The 20,150-nt window shown below is 40.6% G+C and overlaps 1 protein-coding gene and 1 long non-coding RNA gene across 2 annotated transcripts in view; one reads left to right on the forward strand and one right to left on the reverse strand.

Moving 5' to 3' along the window:
* Positions 1-7: 7 nt before the first annotated feature.
* Positions 8-20,150, forward strand: part of LOC134560599 (uncharacterized) — a 25,898-nt gene continuing 5,755 nt past the window's right edge. The window contains exons 1-2 of the long non-coding RNA XR_010082759.1: positions 8-417; positions 1,305-1,442. This is a non-coding gene — a long non-coding RNA (uncharacterized LOC134560599). The remainder of the gene's footprint in view (positions 418-1,304; positions 1,443-20,150) is intronic.
* Positions 7,746-15,915, reverse strand: LOC134560625 (homeobox protein CDX-4-like). The gene is made up of 3 exons (XM_063416820.1): positions 15,454-15,915; positions 10,389-10,534; positions 7,746-7,952 (listed from the first exon to the last, which is right to left on the reverse strand). The coding sequence occupies exons 1-3, from the start codon at positions 15,896-15,898 to the stop codon at positions 7,746-7,748; spliced, it is 798 nt and encodes a 265-aa protein (XP_063272890.1). The 5' UTR covers positions 15,899-15,915.

Here is a 20,150-nt window from a genome sequence, read left to right on the forward strand (position 1 = left end):
GCGCCTGGGCCGCGGGAGGGCGGCGCGCAGGCGCAGCGCGGCCCGGCGGGGCTGCGGGAGCGCTGAGGGCAGCGCGTACCGGGGCGCGCCGTGCGGCGGGGGGCGCCGGGCTGCCCGCGACACCGTCTGCGAGGGCTGCCCGGAGGCGGTGGGGAGCGGGTTGCAGCCGGTGATGGTGACCGGAGGCAGCCGCTCGGGTGCGCGCTCCCGATCGGCGGGTAACGAGCCGGCACGGGGAGCTGCTGAGAGAAGTTAGCGTTGGTGGTTACAGCGAAGCCGGAATAACCTTGCTGAACTCTTGAGCTTGTTTTCGGAGATTCGCTCTAAGCCTTCCATGTACAAGGAAACGGAATACCTCTACTATCGTTAGTGTTTATAAAAAAACCCCGACCTCGCTTCCCGCCGCCCCCGCCTCAGGTGCGCGAGGGTCGCGAGCCGGGGGCAGTTTTAATTCGCTGGTTACAGGGAAGCCGGGGGAAAAAAACACACACTGGATTTTAATTTGCTTTAAAAAAAAAATAAATAAATCACTCCAACTCTTCAGCGTACGAGGGACATGAACATGGGTGCTGTTGATACCGCATTTATAACTCCCCCTCGCGCCTCCCTCAGGAGCCCCGGGGTCACGAGCCGGCGCGAGCGGCTCCTGAGGGAAGGCAGGGGCGGGTGCTGATCCTCCTTTCTTTTAACCTCTTTTCCAGGTGTGTTTCTGTGGCGGTTTTAATAAAAACAGCCAGGTAGCGCTTCCCGCCCTTCCCCTCTTGTTTTTGGCCGCTGTGTCGCTCCCCGGGGCACCTGAGGTGATGATGAGGGAGGGCGGGGGTTGTGGAGTTTTCCCGGAGCTGTGGGGTTTGTTGGTGGGTTTGGAAAGTGAGTTATGTGCGGCGTAATGGGGTGGTGAAAAGCAAAATAGCAAAGAAATAGCAAAACTGGGGGAAAAAACTCTCAGAGAACGCTTCAGGGGAATGTCCCCATCAGCACAAAGAAGGTGTAAGCTATTATTGAGGCAATAAGCACTTAATTACTCACCTACTGCAAATGGAAAATAATCCCAAAACTATTGGTGTTTGTAATTGCAATAGAATGAAAAATGAAATTATGAGGGGGGTATTGGTCCTTTTTACTATTAGTGTAACTCCTATAAAGCGTTGGCTCTGGTATGTGTCCAAATCAGAATTCCTGACCTGCAGGTGCTCTAAGGAATGAACTCACCTCCTCCTGCATGACAGAAAAACAGGTCTCCATCCCTGTCTGTTGTTCCCACGAAAATACTTTCATCATAAATAATCTTTATTGTTTTTCAGGAGTTTCTAGACTGCAGCAAAATGAAGATGACAGTGAAAATTTTTGTTGCCGCTGGAAGTAATACTTTATGAGCTACAGTTTTACCAGTGCTGCGTGCTCTTACTTCAGCACACTATCCATCTTATGTGGAGCTGCAGGTAAATCACACTCCAAGCCAGAGAAAAAAATTAAGAGGCAAGTTGTTATAAAATGAAATACTGTTCTCCTATTTTTGTCAAAATACTTTTTTTCTTATTTAGCATTGAATGTTGCAGTAAATTGTGGAGAAGGTAAGTAATTGACCAAATATTTAAAATACATCCTGTTTAGAAATATGATAAAAAAGAGAAAATTATTCTATACTTAAGGATCTGACTTTTCTACTCCATCTTTATATAAATTCATAACCAGTGAAAAGAAAATGTTGAAACAACTGAAATAAAGTTATATATATAGGAGAATTAATAAGGTGTTGGTCTTTATCTTGCTCTCAGTGAAATTCTGGATGTTTGCTTTAACTGGTGTGAAAACCAAGAAGGTGAGTGTTGTAACAGAGAGCACTGGAAGAAATGATAGTTCTGATGCTGTGCATTTATATTATATTTTATATAAATATTTATATTTATATAAAATAAGATTCTTTTAATATTAAAAGCTTTACTATTCAGTTGAGATTGTCTTGGTTCATGGCTGCTTTGGTGAACTGTCCATGGGAGAGGTCATACAACCCCAGAATGGTCTGGGATTGAAGGGGGGACTTAATGCCATGGGCAGGGACACCTTCCACTGTCCCAGGCTGCTCCAAGCAGTGTTTTTCCAATAAAGAAAATTTCACAAGGATGGAAGAGCAAGGGACAAGCCAAATGTGTGCTGGAAAGTGAAATAAATCCCCTGGACTTGTCTGCAAGGATGTGCAGCTGTCACATTCAGTGTAACAATGGTGACACTCAGGTGCTAGGGCAAGGTGTGGCAAACAGGAACACATTCAGCACAGTCTCGTGTTTAATTGAAAAAACTCCATTTAATGCAACCAATTTTGATTTAGCAAACAAGCCAATGTTACATTTAAATGGACATTGTGCCAGAAGGACAAATGTGATGGCATTAAGGCATGAGCTCCAAAGCAGGTGCTGCAGTAATTTGCTGAATTGAGTGGAAAATGAAGCATAACTTACAGTATGATCTCTTTATAATGAGGGTTTGAGGTGTTAACAAACCAAGAAAATGAGTGGTTTTAATTGGAAAAGGTACTTTGCTACAGCAGCTTCATATTTAACATCTTATCCTTTTAAATAATAGATTGAAGTCAAAGTTCAGCTGAAGTTTCAGTAGACTTTTTTTTTTTTTTAATATGTTTGTGTTCTCTGCCATAGGAACAATGACTATCTGGGTAAAGATGGATTATTTTAGAAAAAACACCTTTTGTGCCCCATGTCTGTATTTAAAGAATGTCTGTTTAGTATTGGGTTTGAGAAGTAAATACTACAGGGAATTTTTTCAGCATGACTTATCAAACTTTATAGCTTCACAGGAAGAAATAGAAGCTTCATTTTCAGTACTTCTTTAGATGCTGTTTATTTGATGAAACTATTACCCCATAAAAAGTGAAAGATTTGTGGAAGGATAATGGTCTCTGGCAATGTTTATCCCCAGAAATCACTTCCTTTCTTGGAATTAGAAGTGTTCTTATACAGAGCATGAAACACAAAGAGCAGAAAAGCCAGGAGTTAAAGCAAAGCACAGTATTAAATAAAGGCATGTTGGGAGAACATGGAAAGGGAATGTTATTGGGGCCTGAGAGATTCTGAGTCTTCTTCCAAAGTCCTTTCCCCTGTTTGTTCCACACAAGTCACCACCACACAGGCATTCTCCAGGAGGAAGAATAAACAACAGGGGCTGTCAGGCTGGCTCTCAGTATTCCCTCATTTCACACAGGGAGAGGTTGTTTGATAATGGGAATGTACTCTTGAAGTCTGGAGAATGTATTATGAGTCTGGTGTACAAACCCTCAGGCTTCCTGATCAACTAGTGCAAACTCCCAAGGGGATTTGCATCTCACTGCACATTCCCATTATTTTGTTCAGAAGTAGAAATGTGGAACTCATTAGGCAAATGTGGATACGTTCATTTGTTGAAGAAAGGCAGGTCAAGAGTTGCATGTGAGGTTCAATGAAACTGATTTCGTGATACAAATATTTTGTAATAGAAGGGTTTTGGCTTTGTGCAGGGGTCTGCAGCTCTATGCTGGCTATACTGAAAATGCCTGATGTAGATCAATTTTCAATTGATCAATTTTCAAAAATAATCTAAGTTTCAAGAGGCTGTCAGGTTTCTGGTCCATTTTTTTTTTTGACCAGGATGACTACTGCAAACAGCCAATTAGGGGTTTAAATTATGCTATCTTCATAAACTGACATTGTAAATATCTTATAATGAGGCATTTTCCCATTCCTTGTCTAAGCTATCTGTAACTAAGGGTACATCTGTATTTTTCTTTAGTTTCTCCCACTGATCAACATTTAGAAGTTAATTAATAAAGCAAATCCACTGTGATGCTACACTGAGTGTCAGCAGGAGCAGTTTGTGCCTGAGGCCCTCCTTGATGAAGTATTTCTGGGTGGTGGGACCAAGGAGGGCAGTTCTGCCAAAGCTTTAGCATCTCTCAGGGTTCTCATAAGAATTGAGATGATGCAGATAAATGTAGAAGGGATTTGCTGGCTGCTGGAATCAGTTGTGTGATGCAGAGTTTTGATATCAGCATGGTGTTAGAGGGGCTCACTACCTTGCAAACTGGAACCACCAGTCAGTCAGTCAGTATGAGGGTTTCCTAGTTACACTGAAAAACAGGAAACCTGGAGAGTTTGGGGAAGAGACCCACTAGGTGCAAAGGATGGCATTTGATTTATTATTATTTGAATTGTTTAACAGTGCTAAGGGAGAGTATAAAAAAGTCCCTGGAGAAGTCTTCAAATGAAGAAAGATAAATACTGAAAGATGTTATTTATAGCCTTGAGTGTTTCATCCATGTAAATACAAATTTAAGTACAGAGGCTGATCACATCTGCTGAAGTTTCTCCGTCACAGAAGCAATGCTGAAGAGTCAAACACAGGTGCCCAGAGAATGGTGGGATGCCAGGACTCTGCAGTGCCTCCATCCCAGTGCACATCCTGACCTCGTGTTCCCGTGCTGGCACAGCATGACTTGGATGTGCTCCTGTCAGCCCGGCCTGGGGTCCTTAATGGGCCTTTGCAATGTGCCAGCATGGAGTGCTCAGTTGGAGTTTTGGTTTGGGATGATGGTTCCTGGCTCGTGGCACGGCTGCAGCCTGACAAAGTGTCCAAGGCTGTGAGAGGCAGGGTGAGGATTCTCTTTGAGCTGCTTTCCATTTTCCCCTCTCTGGCTTCGCTGCCTCCTGAGCTGATACTCTGACTGCAGTTAATCACTCTGATGGAGTTTACTAAAAAATATCCTGATTAGACTACAAGAGTTCAATAATTTTTTTTCCTTAGATTATTTTGAGAAACAGCTGTGCCACTGCACTTAGGTTGAAAGGGATTTTAGGATCCATATTGGGGGTAGTTATGCACAGCAACAGATGAGGGAAATAACTTCTTACTTGATTTAACTGTAGTCAGAGAAGATAATCTAATCCACTCTGTAGGCTTAGAGATCATTATCTAGTGGATGAATAAATATCTCCTAAATATTAACATATGCTTGGGATACATTTAAAACACATCTGATGGATAAAGTTCAGGATAAAGATCATGAAAAAGAAAAACAGTTTTTATTTACAAGACTGGTATTAAACATGCCAGAGGAGGTGCTTTGTATCCCATTCCAACTCTAAAAACATCTAAAATGGGTTCAGTTTAGAGTGGTTCCTTTATCAGCTGTAGTTGTTCAGTCAGTGGCTTCAGTGGCTCCTTTGAGCAGTTTGTCAGGGCAGGGTGGTGTTTCCTGACTGCCTGGAGCCTGGTTAGAATCTGCAAGATGATGATTTGAATATGTTGGATGTGAACCTGGTGAATAACTGTGCTTCATTTTAATTTTGTCACACATTAGAAGGGAAAGCTGAAGCAATGCATTTCTAATACACAAATATAATGAGTGGTGTGTTGTGTGTTATAGGTGTACTTGTAATTCCTCCTTGTTGATATGAAAATTTACCAGAGGAAAAAAATCTGAAAAACTAGAAGTTTTCTCTCCATTTCTGTGCCACTGCTAAGCCTCACAAAAGCCCTCTCCTGGTTTCCATAGAAATGGAGGTAAAGGTTCACTTCCCTTTTTTCTTGTATAGCTAAAATCTGAGTTTCCTCAGAGATTATTTTATCTTCTTTATCCTTCATGTATAGAAGGACAACCCAGATAGAGAGGCTGGTGCAATTGAGGAAACTTCCTCTCCCAAGGAAAAATATCTGGATTTATTTGACTGAAGAGGAGAGAAAAAAGGCATGTGTGTGTCACATGTGCATTTCTGTGAGTCTGAACAGAACCAGCTCTGTGTGTGCATGTTCCACAACGTGTCCTGGCTCCTGAAATGTCCGTGTGATCCCACAGGAACATCAGCGAGCGGATTTAGGAGATCCTGAGTTAAAGCCATGCAGATGTAGTCTCAATTTCTCATTGGGCTGAGCTTTATAACTGTTTATATACAAGATTGTCTCTTTACAGTTTGTTTGCATTAGAATACACCCATTTCTTTCAACCATGTGATAGCAGATGACCAGAAAATGTATTGGGGAACCACCCACAAAATGTTTACAGTGAGTAAGGTCTTAATCTGTGTTACAGGATTTCTTCCTAGTTTAGTTTGGGACATTTATGTCTACAAAGATATAATTCAGATAAATAACATGTATTTCAAAAGAAAACTCTGCTTCAGAATTCTGATGAGTGTTATTCTTTAACTTCCAACAGAATTGCTTTCATGGAGTTACTCTTTTAAAAGAGTTATTTTAAAATAAATGGGGAATAGTGAGGCTCAAATTTGTTATCTAGTGTTTTGAATCCAGATGATGAGAGCTTTGAGAAATTCTGTCCATGGTGCTCAGTGCATTATCAATGCTTACTGACACAGAGAAAAGCAGAATTTATTCTGCTGTTTCTGAGAGCAGAGTTTGATGATGCTGAAATAAGTGATGCATGATTTTCATAATGCTGTTTTCTGTTTGTGATGTGCTTTTTTCCCTTTTTATTACCTTTGCTCCCCTTGACATTTTCAGGAATATTAAATTTTCCCAATAGAGCTGTTTACGTGTATACTAGCAAAAAGGTCGTATTAAGAAATTCCAAAGAACAGAACTACTGAAGGGCTTGGGGATTTTTTAGTGCTTTGGGTTTTCTTTGTACTTTTTCCAGACCCATCCCTTGTCTTTCAGATACCATTGCTACCTTCTCACCTGCCAACATGGAGCAGTAATTAAAGCAAACCCACTGTGATCATGTCCTCAATCTGTCCTCTTCCAGGAGTGCCCATGAAGTGAACATTTCTTTTGTGATTGCTCAGCTCAGGTGACAGCTTCAAAATACCCTCTCAGCTACTTTAGGAGAGTTGTTGCCTTTAGCCCCAAAGAAGTGTCAGGGATAAAATCAGCGGCCTGAGACTGCTGCTGTTCAATTTCAAATGTTTAAAGATGTCAAGCAAATTCTTTATTTGCTTTTTGGTGATTTGCTTGTAGTAACAGGTCTGTTTCCATTCCATTTGTGCTTGGATATTTGAGCAGTGATACGTGCAGTCCCAGAAGATTGAGGTAATAATTATCTTCCAAATTATCTGGCATTTCCTATGTGCGTGAGAAATTGCTGCATTTCTTACACTTGAACAACTCTTGCAGGTTTGGTATATTCTGTATCTGTAACTATTGCTTGAATACAATTCCATAGGGCAGAGATGACCTGTGTTATTTAATTAAATGCAATATGGTGGTATAGCAACATTATTATCTTCCTTGAGCATTTAGAATTGTTTTAAATAGTTTTGCTCTTTTCAAAAGGTAGCATTCTTTTCAGTCCATTTAAATGTAAATATTTATTAACATCTACGGTTTCCTCTAAATATATAAATGGAACAAACCAAACACACCCAGATTCTTATATTTTCTGCAATAGGACTCTATTTTATAATCAGTTCTCTTAGTTTTTTGTGTATATGTATGATCAGACTAGGACTACCTGTACTGAATCTTCAGCTGTATCATTCCTCGTGTCAGTGTCTGAAGCAAATTACCTGCTTGCAAAGATGCTGAGAGATGAATCTTAGCAGCACAAAGTCCCTGAGATTTTTGCAATAATTAAAATATTTTGGTTATAGGCTCAGATTTCCTGCTTAGGAATCAGCACTCTGAAGGCAGGTAAATGAAAATGGTCCTTGCAAAGTTCAGTTCCAAGGTGGGGGGTGGCAGTGGTGGAGAAATCCATCCTTGCCTTTTTTTTCCCTGTTTTGTTTTCTTCCCTCTGTTCATTCTGAAACTATGACTTGATGAATGTCATTAGGCTGTAATCCATTTATTCCATGTGGTGGTGGGAACAGAGAATTTGACAGTTCATTTGGACTGAGTGAACCAGAGTCACTCTGAGCTGAGCCCCCGCTGCCATCAAACTGCGAGATTTTCTTCTTGATCATTTTTCTCTCTTTTGCTCGTCGATTCTGGAACCAGATTTTCACCTGGGGCATTAGAAATGATACCTGATTAATTCAAAGTGCTGCTCAACCTTTTACAGTAATTATAGCAATGGAAATGTAGGTAAGTTCAAAAACACTATTTAAAAAAAACCAAAACTCATAGCAAACAAACAAAAAGCCTTGAGGAAAAAAAAGCCCCAAAGCTAAAACCAAACAAAAAAACCCTACACAAACCAAAATACTGAATTTGTGCAATGAAAAGTTTTTGCATTATTCTGTATTAAATTTTGGTGTAATAATCAATGGAAAATTGATTCTTTTTTTCTTGATTTCCTTTTTTCTTGGGCCTGATGTAAAGTGCACACGCTGTGTTATATTTAGGAACACAGAAATCAATGAACTTATTGAGACTCAGAGGCCACAGAGTTCATCATTTCAGATTTGCCAGTGCATAATTTAGTAAGATGCAATTATGAATTAATGGTGAAGATTTCTTTATTATCTATGTTACAGATTAATTCAAAGCCATGTAGTGAGATTCTCTTTCTTCATTTATGTTGTGAGTGATTTTTGTGTGTGCATATAACCTTATGTATTTAAACATTTTGATTGTTTTTATTACTGGAATATATATTTAAACATTTCTTTTACAGATACCTGTGTACTGTTATATGTATAAATAGATATATCAGCATTACTTACAGTCAATTTCCCAGGCTCATTGTGCAGGTGAAAGATCTGTTTAAAATCTACTTTAAGTATCTCTTTAAAATCTAGTTTAAGTATCTCTATTTTCTTTCCTTATGTGAAAGTGTGAATGAGGAGGAACTTCTGTTTGTGTTTTCCTTCTTGCTAACTTGTTCTTTAGTCACAGTATTTGTTTCAGCCTTTAAGGTGTGTTGAATGCAATACAATATAGAAAGTTGTACCCTTGCTTTGTATTAAGAATCTCAGTGTTTTATGTTTATTTTTATATACCTTGCTGACGTTGGCATGAAGAAGCATTTAGTTTTGTATGTCCTGTGGAATTGCAGATCAATTCTGTATTTTGTCTACATTATACTTGAAGGAACTTCACCAGTTAGAAATGGGGTGGCATTAGGAGCAGCAGCTCTGTAAAAAGAGACTGCTGATTTGGTATGTCTGTGTTCTAAATCAACCAGCTTGCATAACATTAGGGTGGAGGTTGCAAATCTCTCATAATTGCAATTCCCTGAAAATTTTTCAGTTCAGCTCTATCCTACTGTGTGACAAACCTCAGTCCATCCATGGTAAAGTTGGTTTTTGTTGTTCGTGCCTGGGAGCACTCACAGTCTCTGCAGTGCACTCTGTACTATTTGGGTCTGGGACTGAACATCATTGCACTAAAATATGTTTCTGAAATTCCAGTTCTTCATCCTAAAATACCATTGATTGTCTCTGCATTCCTACACTTCCAGTCTCCATTGGTCCCTCTCTATTCCATGCTCTTCCACAGACTGAGTGCAGAATCAGAGGAGGCCACTGAAAGAGGAACGTGAATGTGTATATTTAGAAAGAACAAAAGCTTGTAAAATTCTAAAAAGAAAGGTCTCTCATTTATATTTACCTCGGGGCAATAATCTGGTTTTTAAATGAGATGACTAATTCAATATCACCAAATCTGCCCTTCTCCAGCTGCAGCAGAACCATTGCAATTCTGGAGGCTTGGATCCAGCAGTTATATCCACACACTGCAGAGCTGTGCTTGGGAAAGGTGCTCTCCAGCACAGGGGTTTTAGGGAATTCATCCTGGATTCCTCTATAGTGTCTGAATGAGCACTGCTAATGTGGCTGTGCCCTGCTCAGGAGCCTGCCTTTATCCAGGACAGGGTTAAATATGTGCGAGATATGAGTGAAGGCAGAGCTGCTCTCCAAGGGAGCAAGGATCCAAGTATGCTCTTGAACACTCCCTGGATGGACAGTCTTGGCTACACATGTGTGGCAAAAAGAGATCCTGATTTGAAATTCCAAAGCTGTAAAACCTCCCTGAATATGCTGAAATCTGACAGAGGAAGAATGTGGCCTGTGGAAATTGTGGCAATCTATTTGTGACAAAAAAGCCCATAGATATCTCGCTGGATTGAATTTTAACTTTCCTGTCTTCCTGCTGAAATATGTGAAATGCTTGGGATTTTTTGCTGGCCATTATTTGGCATGATTTCAAGAAGAAATAAAATTATGAATGTTGGGACCATAGCTAAGATCCTGTTAAGCTGAAGTGTTTAAATTCCAGCTGGCTAGCAAGTTAGAAAGTAAGAATAACTACTTTTAAAAGTGTGAGTTAATTCCTATTGTTGAGCTCCATATAACTGGAGGGTTCTGTCAAGGGAGCCTGTGGGAGCTGCGGGGTTGTGTGGTGGCTTCTCTGTGTGCAGAGGCGGGAGGTGGCTGCTGCTGTGTCCCCTGGCAGTGGCACTGCCTGGGCACTGCGGGCACACCTGGGGGTGCTCTCTGTACCTGTCTTTCGGAGAGTCCCAGGTTTGCTGCCAGTTCTGACTTCCTCCTGATTGTAATGTATCTGTTGCAGTGAAATTCCTTCTCTAATTCCAGTCTCTGGTGATCTGTGTAAACAACCCGGTACTTTTCTTTTGTTCTTGTTTTACCTGGTTAGGAAAGAAAGAAAAAATATTCATGTATTGAGTTGGATTTTCCACAGCAGCTTGCAAACATCAGGCATTTCACAGACATTAATTAAAGTAGAGAATACTTGTACAAGATTGCTGCTGTGGTACAGAGCGAGAATAGAGGTGCAGGATGAAATGAGTATTAGTTACCATAACTGTCTTTCCCTCTTTATTTCCCTCTCTCTGTAAACATACATTCAAATGTGAAGCTCTTAAGCGATCAACACCCTGAAGCATCTTAAATAATTGATAGCAGTACATAATTGGTGCTGGCTATATTAATCTCCAGGGGGTTTCATTTCAGTGCTCACTGAAGTGACTTCTGTGTCTATGAGAGCATAAATACCCAGGATTTCAAGACTGAGCTTCAGCCACAATTTGTGCACTTGTACCGTGGCCTAATTCTTTATCTGAGTTTCTAAAGATTGTTTCTCTAGCACAAAGATATGTCCTACTAGAAATGCTTTTCCTTTCTTTCTTTGCCATAGGATAAAGTTAGAAGTTTGATAATAATTTCATTTACTTTTTCAAAAAGGTCCAGCCTTGCAAGGTGCTGAGTGCCTGTAGGACATTCCTGAGGGTGCTGAGCTTCCCTTTAGAGTTGGAGGTATTTGACAGTTTGTAAGATGAGGCAATAAAATCTTCTAAAAGGATTTCAGGATCATCCTCTCTCTAATGTATAAAAAATATTCTTAGATATATTGGATAAATACTCTTAAGGGAAGCATTACTAAATGTTTAGAATGTATCGCTCATTTAGTATGATTTTAAGCAATTCTTCATGTAATAATAATCCAGAGAACAATTTACTTGTTCTCCTTTGCACTTTCAACAGCCAACTAGATAGTTTTCCTTTTTTCTTCTGATCTTCCCAGTTTTTTTTGATGTGAGTTTTCTGGGACAAACTGTAGGACAAAGGCTCCTTTAAAGTGGTTCCCTAAAATCCATTGAGGTGTTAAGATGAAGCACACGCCACACAAAGGAGCGACAAGGAGATCTTATCAAGAACCCCTTTCACATTCAGAAACACAAGCCAATTGGTTTGGAATTTACAAGCCCTAAACAAATGTCAGACGCTTTCATCTTAGCAGAGGAAAAAGGGACAGAAATAGATGAAGGAATATTTTTTCCTCAGTTCTCTTTAATTTTGGACCGGCCCGAGGACAGACTGGGATATTTTTATCTGGAGGTAGACATAGCTGAAGTATGCATAATTAGGGATATTTTCCCAAATCCTATGCCACTTCAACTTGCAGCATAGAAGATTTTACTGCCTAAATTTGCAGGACTAAATCAGCCAACTAAGTTTGCTTTTTTCTCGGTACAAATCGTTGCTTTGAAATATTTGCCTTCAGTGATAGTTCTAATGCTAACAATAGTATAGATATTCAGGTTCCTTGTAAACTGAGGGCTTAGAGGGAATCTTTGAAAACAAGTTAAAATTCAACAAGGTTATTCCGGCCTCACTATAATCAGCAAATATAACCATGATTTGAGGGGGTGGAGAAAAGGAGTAGTTTTCCCCATTCCCCTTGGTCATAAAATTCACAGAGTATTTCTTCTGAAGACAATAAAGCTGGGAGAAGGCCTCTTTATTTGCTGTGAAAATCATCACCCTTTCCGGCAATATAACTCCTGAAGAAAGGAGGGAGAAGGAAGAGACAAGACTGCATATCAAAGCAAAGCGAAGTGTTAAAAGGGTCTGTTGCCTCAATATGACAGATAGGCCTCAAAACCTCAGACAATGTAGGCCAGTGGAAAATAGATGTCACAACTAATTTACAAAGAAAAATAAATTAGCATTAAAGCAGGGGCCTGGCCTTTTTTCCTGCTTTTCTGTTTTGCTTTCTGGCCGTGTTTCTGCTGTTCTGTAATCTGAATTACTTGTACATGTCTGCTTGTTTAAACAAAGACAAAATGTGTTGGCTATAGTTAAAAAAAATCCTGTGCCTGAGCTTGTAACATATGAAAATCATGCTGATCTTTTGTTTAGTCCTGTTAAAGTCCCCTCCCTTTCTGGGAAGGGTCACTCCCAGATGAAGTTTCATGTGAAGTTTGAAAACCTTTTTCTAGGCCCCTTAGATACCATTTCAGTAAGTTTTACACTCTGAAGGTTCTCTTGCTCTCAGAAAATACACATCTTACCCTGCTGATTACACAGGGTTTAGGAAATAATAGAAGTTCTGCTCCAGCATAACTGAAGTCGATGGCAGATTTTGTCACAGATGTTCAGTAAAATCAGGATCAGACTGTCAGGAATTCTTTAGATGTTCCTTTCCTCACTTGGAGGGCCTGACTGGGAAGATCTCTTTACCAAGGCCACTTTCCATGTTTGTTTTTTTAAAATTCCTTATGGCCTTATGTATTTGCAATGTTTGTGTGTTTGAAGTAAAACAAGGGTTGGTTCTGAATATACAATTACTGTCTTTTAGTCACAGGATGTGTCATTTCAAGTCACGTTTTATTTGTTGAAAGGACAGAGTACTTCTGTCTTTGTGATCTTGGTTTATCCTGAAGATTGATTTGATCAGGTAAATTTTCATTTCACTTTACCTGCAGTTGAATTTTATTTTTAGTATCAACTGCTAAATAAGAATATTGAATCAGAATGTAGTGTATTTAACAGAGTCTAAACAGAGAAAAAACAATTCCCACTGACATCCCCTCACTCAAAATAATTCCCACTGTCTTTAGGACAATATTTCAGGAGGTTCCCTCATTAATTAGATGTGTTGTGGTTTCTGTAACTCCATTCTGCTCACGTACATTGATGTGTGTATGCACTGGCAGAGTTAAGGACATACACATTTATGGCATAGAAATGCATTTGTAGAGTTTAGGGCTGTAATTCTTGGATTTTAAGGAAACAAACTTGATTAAGCAGTGATAAGATTGAAGGAGAGGAACCAGTAGCTACTTTAATAACCCAAATAATGTGGCAATAAGGAAAAAAAAGCAAGTGTGTTTCAAAGAGGGGTTATGATGGCATCAAGTCATTCAAGAGAAAACATTGATAAGGTGGTACAGAGCAGTTACATGCATAATTTTAGCCTTGTAATTTATTTGAATTTTCTTCAATTTATCACAATTTTTTCTGTGTCAGGATAAAAATGTTCAAATTTTCCTTTTTTTTTTTTTTTTTTTTTTTTTTTTTTTAAACACCAATGGAAAGCCAAATCTCTGTGGTGCTTCTCTTGTTTTGCACAATTACCAGATTTGTGCTTTACTCTCACAATCTCTTTTTTTAAGGTGGGTCGATGCCTTGAGCTCATTTCTGTGAAGTCCTTGGCTGTTTTAACATTTCAAAGGATTGGGTTCTAGGAATGCACAGCCTCAGGTCATGCAGCTATTGATGGGCTCTGTTCCACCTGTCCCAATGGTTCCTAAGTATTTCAGAATGTGTGTAAATCCTCTGTAAGCACTTTCTAGACTACAGATGGATTCAGGCCCAAAACTGTGTCTCTGAATTGCAAATATATTTTATAAATTTGATCAAGTGCATGAGAAACCTTTCAGAGTCTTCCAAGACTGTTCAATAAGCGTAAAGCAAGGATTCAGATTTTCAAGTGTGTTAAACTTTAGGAATGTTATTCTTCAAGAGTGCCACACATTGAAAATTCAATGCCAGTATGACACAGCCAGGGCTGCCTCATTGACATTCAGCAGGCTCAGCTGAATTTGATCTACACTCAAGGCTTGCATCACTTCTACACCTGGCAATCTCCAATGATGTTAATGAAGTTCCTGGGATTTACATGAGTATACAGAAGGGGGGAAAGCAGACTGAATCTGCCTGGCTTTGAAGGCTTTTGTAGAGGCTCCAAGTGGCTGGAGAGCACTGTGATATCCTAATGTTCACCAGGCAGTTTATATTTAGTAACAGAGGCAAAACAATGTGTGCCTGCTTTATAATTAAGAAACAATTACCAGCTAATTTTACTCCTGAGTAAAAACCATTTGGAGGAGGACTCTGTCTGAAGCAGCAGTGCAGATTTTCTGTGTCTTCTAAGACTGCTCCAATTGTACTTGCTCTGCTTTCTTTAGAGCATTTCTTTGATGCTCCCTAACACACAGTTACTACTTTTAGCCTTACTAACAGCTTTAGCAAACCTTGCTACACCCAGTTTCCACCTCGGGAATATACATGGAAAGGTTCATCTGGCAGGCAGCTTGTGGCAAGAACAGGCACATCAGTGAGTGGCAGGAAAGAGTTTTAATTGTGTAATTGTGGAAGCTGAAAAATTCTGGCATGTAAGGAAAGTAAAACTGATGTGAAATTAAATGAAAAGGAAACTTAACCAAGGAATTATGTGATCTGCCAACAAAATAGTCTATACTGATTGTTTAAGTGAGATTGCTTCTCTAGGAATATTTGTGCTCACCTAATAAATCTGGGCAGAAAAATATGAGACACAGGAAAATTGCAGAAAATTGCATAATCACTGCAGTTAGATAAGAGCACATAGTTTTCTTTATAATTATTGAGAAGTCTGTAAGGTTTAAAAAGATCAGCCTGGGTCTGTATTGATATCTCCCCTGCAGCACAAAATAAGTAGTAATAGTATTTCGGTCTCTAGTAGTTAAATGTTGCTGCATTGCTCTGTGACACTTTCATGATTATCATGTTTATCACACAAAATGCTTCACAGAGTGTTCTAACAGGGATTCCTGGAGCTGAGCTCTAGCTGTGTCTGACCACATCACCCATTCCACAGCAACCACATAAAGCCCTTAGTGAAACTAGCACAAATTTAGCTAAAACTGCATTAAACAGCAGTAGGTTAAATAAATGTCATAAATGACCCATCAACCTGTGTGCTTCAAGTAAAGTTAATTATTTCTAAGCTCAGTGATAGCAAAAGATGCTTTCCGAGGTTGGAAGTTGAATTTGCACTCACCAGCAGCGTTGGTTTGCACCGTTTTCCTCATCCACTCGTAGGAGCTGTGCCTTTGGCTGCTGGGGGAGATCTGCTGGGCATTAATTGTCTCTCCGGGAGGCAAGGCCGCAGCAGCAGCAGCAGCAGCAGCAGCGGGGTGCAGGGAGCTGTAGTCAGCAGAGCTGTAGGAGCCCTGGCCAGGGGACGAGCCATTGATGTGGGCAGCGGGCCCGGCGCTGGACGGGCCTGGGCCGTAGGCGCTCCAGTCCTCGCGCTGGGGGCCGTAGTGGGAGCCCCAGGCCGGCGCCGCCTGCCCGTGGCCGTCCAGGCCTGGCACAGGGTGGTATCCCATGTACTCGGGGTAGGCCGGGGCGGACACGAAGTTCTGCACGGGCAGGTTGTTGCTGGCCCTGGCAGATCCTGGGTACATGCTGGGCTCCTTCTCCAAGAGCGAGCTTACGTACATGGCTGTCCCACAATGTAAACGCGGCGTCACAACATCTTGGTCCTCAGTGTCTTCTTGTGCTGCTCAAAAATGTTTCTGTTTGGTTTTCTCTAATAATGCCACTCTGCTTGGAATCTTCTACTTCATCCTCTTTTATTATCAACTGTGTTACCAGGTGCTGGTGGTAATGGTTTACCAAGATCTTGTCTGACGTCAGCCCAACTGCCTGCCTCATAATTACATTGACATTCAAATGAAGGGCTGACCAACCCCACCTTGCTGCTGGTTCTGGTGCTTTCTCTTTCAGAGAACTTTTATCTATCCTATTATCGTGCCCTGATATTCAACAGTGATCCCAGTTCTGTAAGATGATGCAACAGTTGCTTGGATTTGTAACTTGAATAGTTAAGTAAATAGACCTTTTTAAAAGAAATTAGAGTAGCAACTATAATAGCAATGTTTAGCATTTTTCTTGTCTGAAACCCTTATTTTGTCAGGTATTATCAATCAACAAATCTGTTACTCTCTTTATTTCTCATATAACTTTAAAAATCTCCTTTTTAGTCTTTAACGGATACAGTCAATTTGAAAATTGTAATTCAATAACTTCAAAATATAGAGCACCTTGTAAACAGCATGTCTTGAGTATAACCACCTCAAAAACGTTCCTCTCATTGTTGATGTTTGTAAGAGGTTTTCCAGAATGGGGGAGTTTAAAGCTCACACTCTCCCCATACAGAGTGATTTAAGAGATCCCTTCATCTGCTGGCTGTTGCAAACTGATAAATTTTAAAAAGCAGACAATAAATCTTCCTAACAAAGATGGTGCCAGAAGTACAAAGAAAATGACTGTAAAAAGTTCTGAAAAAAGTCTTTGATTAGGCCCAGGAATATTGTTGCCTTCTGTTTCAAGGCAGCCTTTATCTGCCTGAAAGGAGGCTGGCTCCTTCCTCTGAGGCTGCTGGCTGTAGTCTGCTCTCCTTGGCAGCTTGGGCCAGGGAAATCAGCAGGGAGAGACATCTGGGTTGTTAAGTTTGTGGATCAGAAGTGCCCTGATGCTGCTCTGAGACACACGGGTGCTCCCTGGGTCAATGTTCGTGTCCCTCTGAGAAAAATGATTCTGAAAGTGGCTTTATATCCTGTTACTAACAGCTTGTTATTAACAGGAGAACTAAACCACACCCTAGGACTTTAGAATTGCCTCTCTGGGTTGTGTAGCTGCAATTTGTGGAGTGAATTCGCTGTATTTTTATTTTGGATGGGTTTCTTTGCAATGAGCTGTTTGTAAGGGCTATGCTTGCAAAAGAGGTGCAAATTACAATGAGTTGTTTCCCCTTACAGAGGTGTGGGTTTTCATTCAGTATCCTTTGTATTTTGACACTGCTCGTATTCACACATCCCTTCTAATTCCAGCACTGAAGGATTCTAAGTGTGTACTTACAGACAGGAAAGATACTCCTCTCTTTGGGACTGGGCTTTTGGGGAAAGAATTTGTACTGAGAAGTGTAGCAAAGTCTTTGTAATTAATTTTGGTATATTTACAGATTTCTACATTAAGCATTGGGATTCTCAGAATGTTGAGGCAAGTAGTGTGGGATAGGGTATGGAAAAAATAAGATCTGTATTTGGTGTACCCTTATAAAAATAGACATTAAAAATAAATGGAAAGAGACTCTCATTCCCTTAATCTTGAAAGGGACTTGTAACACAATTTTGGAGAGCCCACAGATTTTTAGTACTGAATGTCATCCAAATGAAAGAAGTTGTGTTTCCTATATCCTTGGAATATTTATGCTGTTTGTGAACATTATTGCCCAGTTCAATTCCCCTGTACTGCTGAGTGCTGTGCAGGGCTGTCAGTCGTAGGCTGATCACAGAGGGGAAGGTTTTGGCTCCACTGACTGCATCTGCATCCACGGGGTGTCCATGAGCATTGGCTGCTCAGGGAATTCAGCTCAGCCCCGTTGTTTGGCTTCCCACAATTCCCACAAAACACACCATTTTCCCATCCCTGGGATGATGTAATTTCATACTCTGCAGTAGATGATGGGAACACTTTTAATCCCTGGGGTTCCTCTTGCTCTATGGGATGTCTCTGCACATACCCCCCACAATTTCAGTACCACTTAATCCTATTTTTTTGTATCTCAGAGCGTTATCCTTTATTCTCTGTTCTTCTTTTATCTCTTGTTTATGCTCCTTTCCCTTTCTTGTTTTGCCTGTTCCATTATCTGAATTTTCTTCAGATCTATTCCAATTCTTTCCAGAACATAATTAGATCAAGATACTCTGATGGCAATTTGCTACACTGATTTGATATCAGCTAACAATAGTAAGCTTTGAATAAGGCATTTTGTTTAAAAAGATTTACATAGCAGGATAAGATTGCTGGGGAGGACTGCAGATTTTTAACACCAAAGTGAGAATAAGATAACTAAAATGGTAATGTTCAGATGATCTGCACCCTGGGTCTGATATCTCCTGTTTTGTGTAACAGAACAGGGTGGAGATATTAAAAAGGAGCTGTACCTTTGCATGTCATTTTGTAGTTTGAGGCTACCAAAATGTTGGGGTAGGTCTCTGTTTTCTGAGAGTCAATTGACTGTGAATCCAAGTGTGCCTTCCCCAGGATCATTTCTTGGCCCTGCTCAGCTCCTCCCTGCCCAGGCCCAGCATGTCAGCAGCTTCAGAGCCAGAGAACCACTGAACCTTCAGTGCAGTAACTGAGGCTGCAGTTCTACGGATGTTTCTGGTGGCCATGGCTTTCAGGGAATAGAAAAAAGAAGGGAAAAAAGTGAAGTGCCATTGCCTTGGACTGTGTGGGGGATGGCAGCGGGAGGAGTAAGGGTTTGGGGTGCTGCCTGTGTAAAGTGCTGGTGGAACATGGGCCCTCTCTGGACTCTCTGGGGTGGTGCAGAAGTGAAAACAGCTCTGAGGCAGGGCTGGACATCCAGACATCTCAGCCATGTGGAGTCTTGTATTTGGACCGTTTTCTGCAGAGGGAGATAAAGGCAAAACCAGACAGATCAGTGTGGCACCAGCAGCAGCAGTGCTGTGCTCCTTGGCAGATTTCAGAGAGATGCATTGCCAGCAAAACTGAACTCCAAGGTTGTTTATTTCTTTACCTGTTCAAATGCCAGGTGTAATTTATCTGCTAAACCAGTGGCCATGGGAATTGTCTCAGTGGTTGTTAAAGTGAAGGTTTATGTGTGTTAAATCAAATGTACTTTGAGATCCTTGGGGAAGAAAATTTTCTATTTTTTAACAAGTGGTTGATGAAAAACTATCAATAATAACAAGTGTGGTGCTCAGCATTGGAGCTCTGAAGGGTTTGTTTGTACAGGCAGTGGAGATGGTGCACTGTTGTATATGAGCTGTTCTAGAGAGCAATTCCACCCCAGTAATAATAACATAATCACAAACGTGCAATTAAGTGTTTTAATGACAGCTATTAAAACTGCAATTTCAGGCTACTGGTACTTTAAAACTTGCCTGTAGAACGATAACTTACATTAAAGGTGTTTACAACTCTGATAGTTTTTATTAGGAACCCTTACTCATAAAATTACTCTTCCTTTTATATGGAGATAAGAAGACAATCTGTTTGTCTTTGAAGCATGAAAATGATGTGAAATCTCTCTTGTTTTGGAGAATCAAAAAGCAGGTGAGCTGAATGTGCCCTTTGTGGCTGAGGTGATAGGAACAGACGTTTGTTTTCTTGCCTCCAGATGAGCACTCCAGTAACACTGCAGGCTTAGGCCCATACTTTCAGAGCTGCGTGCTTGGAATTCCATGCTCAGGACTTTGTTAGGGAACTCTGTATTGCTGATGGTTCTAATGCAGTTTTCGGAGGTGTTACTGACCCTGTATTCAAGCTGGGTTTGCATGCACATTCATTGCTCCTAAACTTCTTAGGCAGCTGTAGGAATCTTGAGGAAAGGCCAGTCAGGACAGGGTTTGCTGTCAGCTGAGAGCAGTTCTGTTGGGAAAAAACCCAACTAGTGATGAAGGAAGGCAGATGGGTTTAAAATCTTGAAACACAGCTAGAGAGGTGGCTTTCACTTTTACTGAAGCTTCAACAAACACAAAGCTTCTGAAATTATTTGCTCTTTTTAACTGGGCTTTTTTAATATACAGAACCCTACTTAGGTCTCATTTTCAGGGTGTGAAATGCAGACGTGTGCACATGGCAGATGTGGCACAGCCCAGAGCTGAATGCACAGTGCTGACTGAGCTACTCTCACTTGCTGAACTGAATCTTCTGGGGAAAAGG

The sequence above is a fragment of the Prinia subflava genome, chromosome 20 (genome assembly GCF_021018805.1).
Source record: "Prinia subflava isolate CZ2003 ecotype Zambia chromosome 20, Cam_Psub_1.2, whole genome shotgun sequence".
Classification (NCBI taxonomy): domain Eukaryota; kingdom Metazoa; phylum Chordata; class Aves; order Passeriformes; family Cisticolidae; genus Prinia; species Prinia subflava.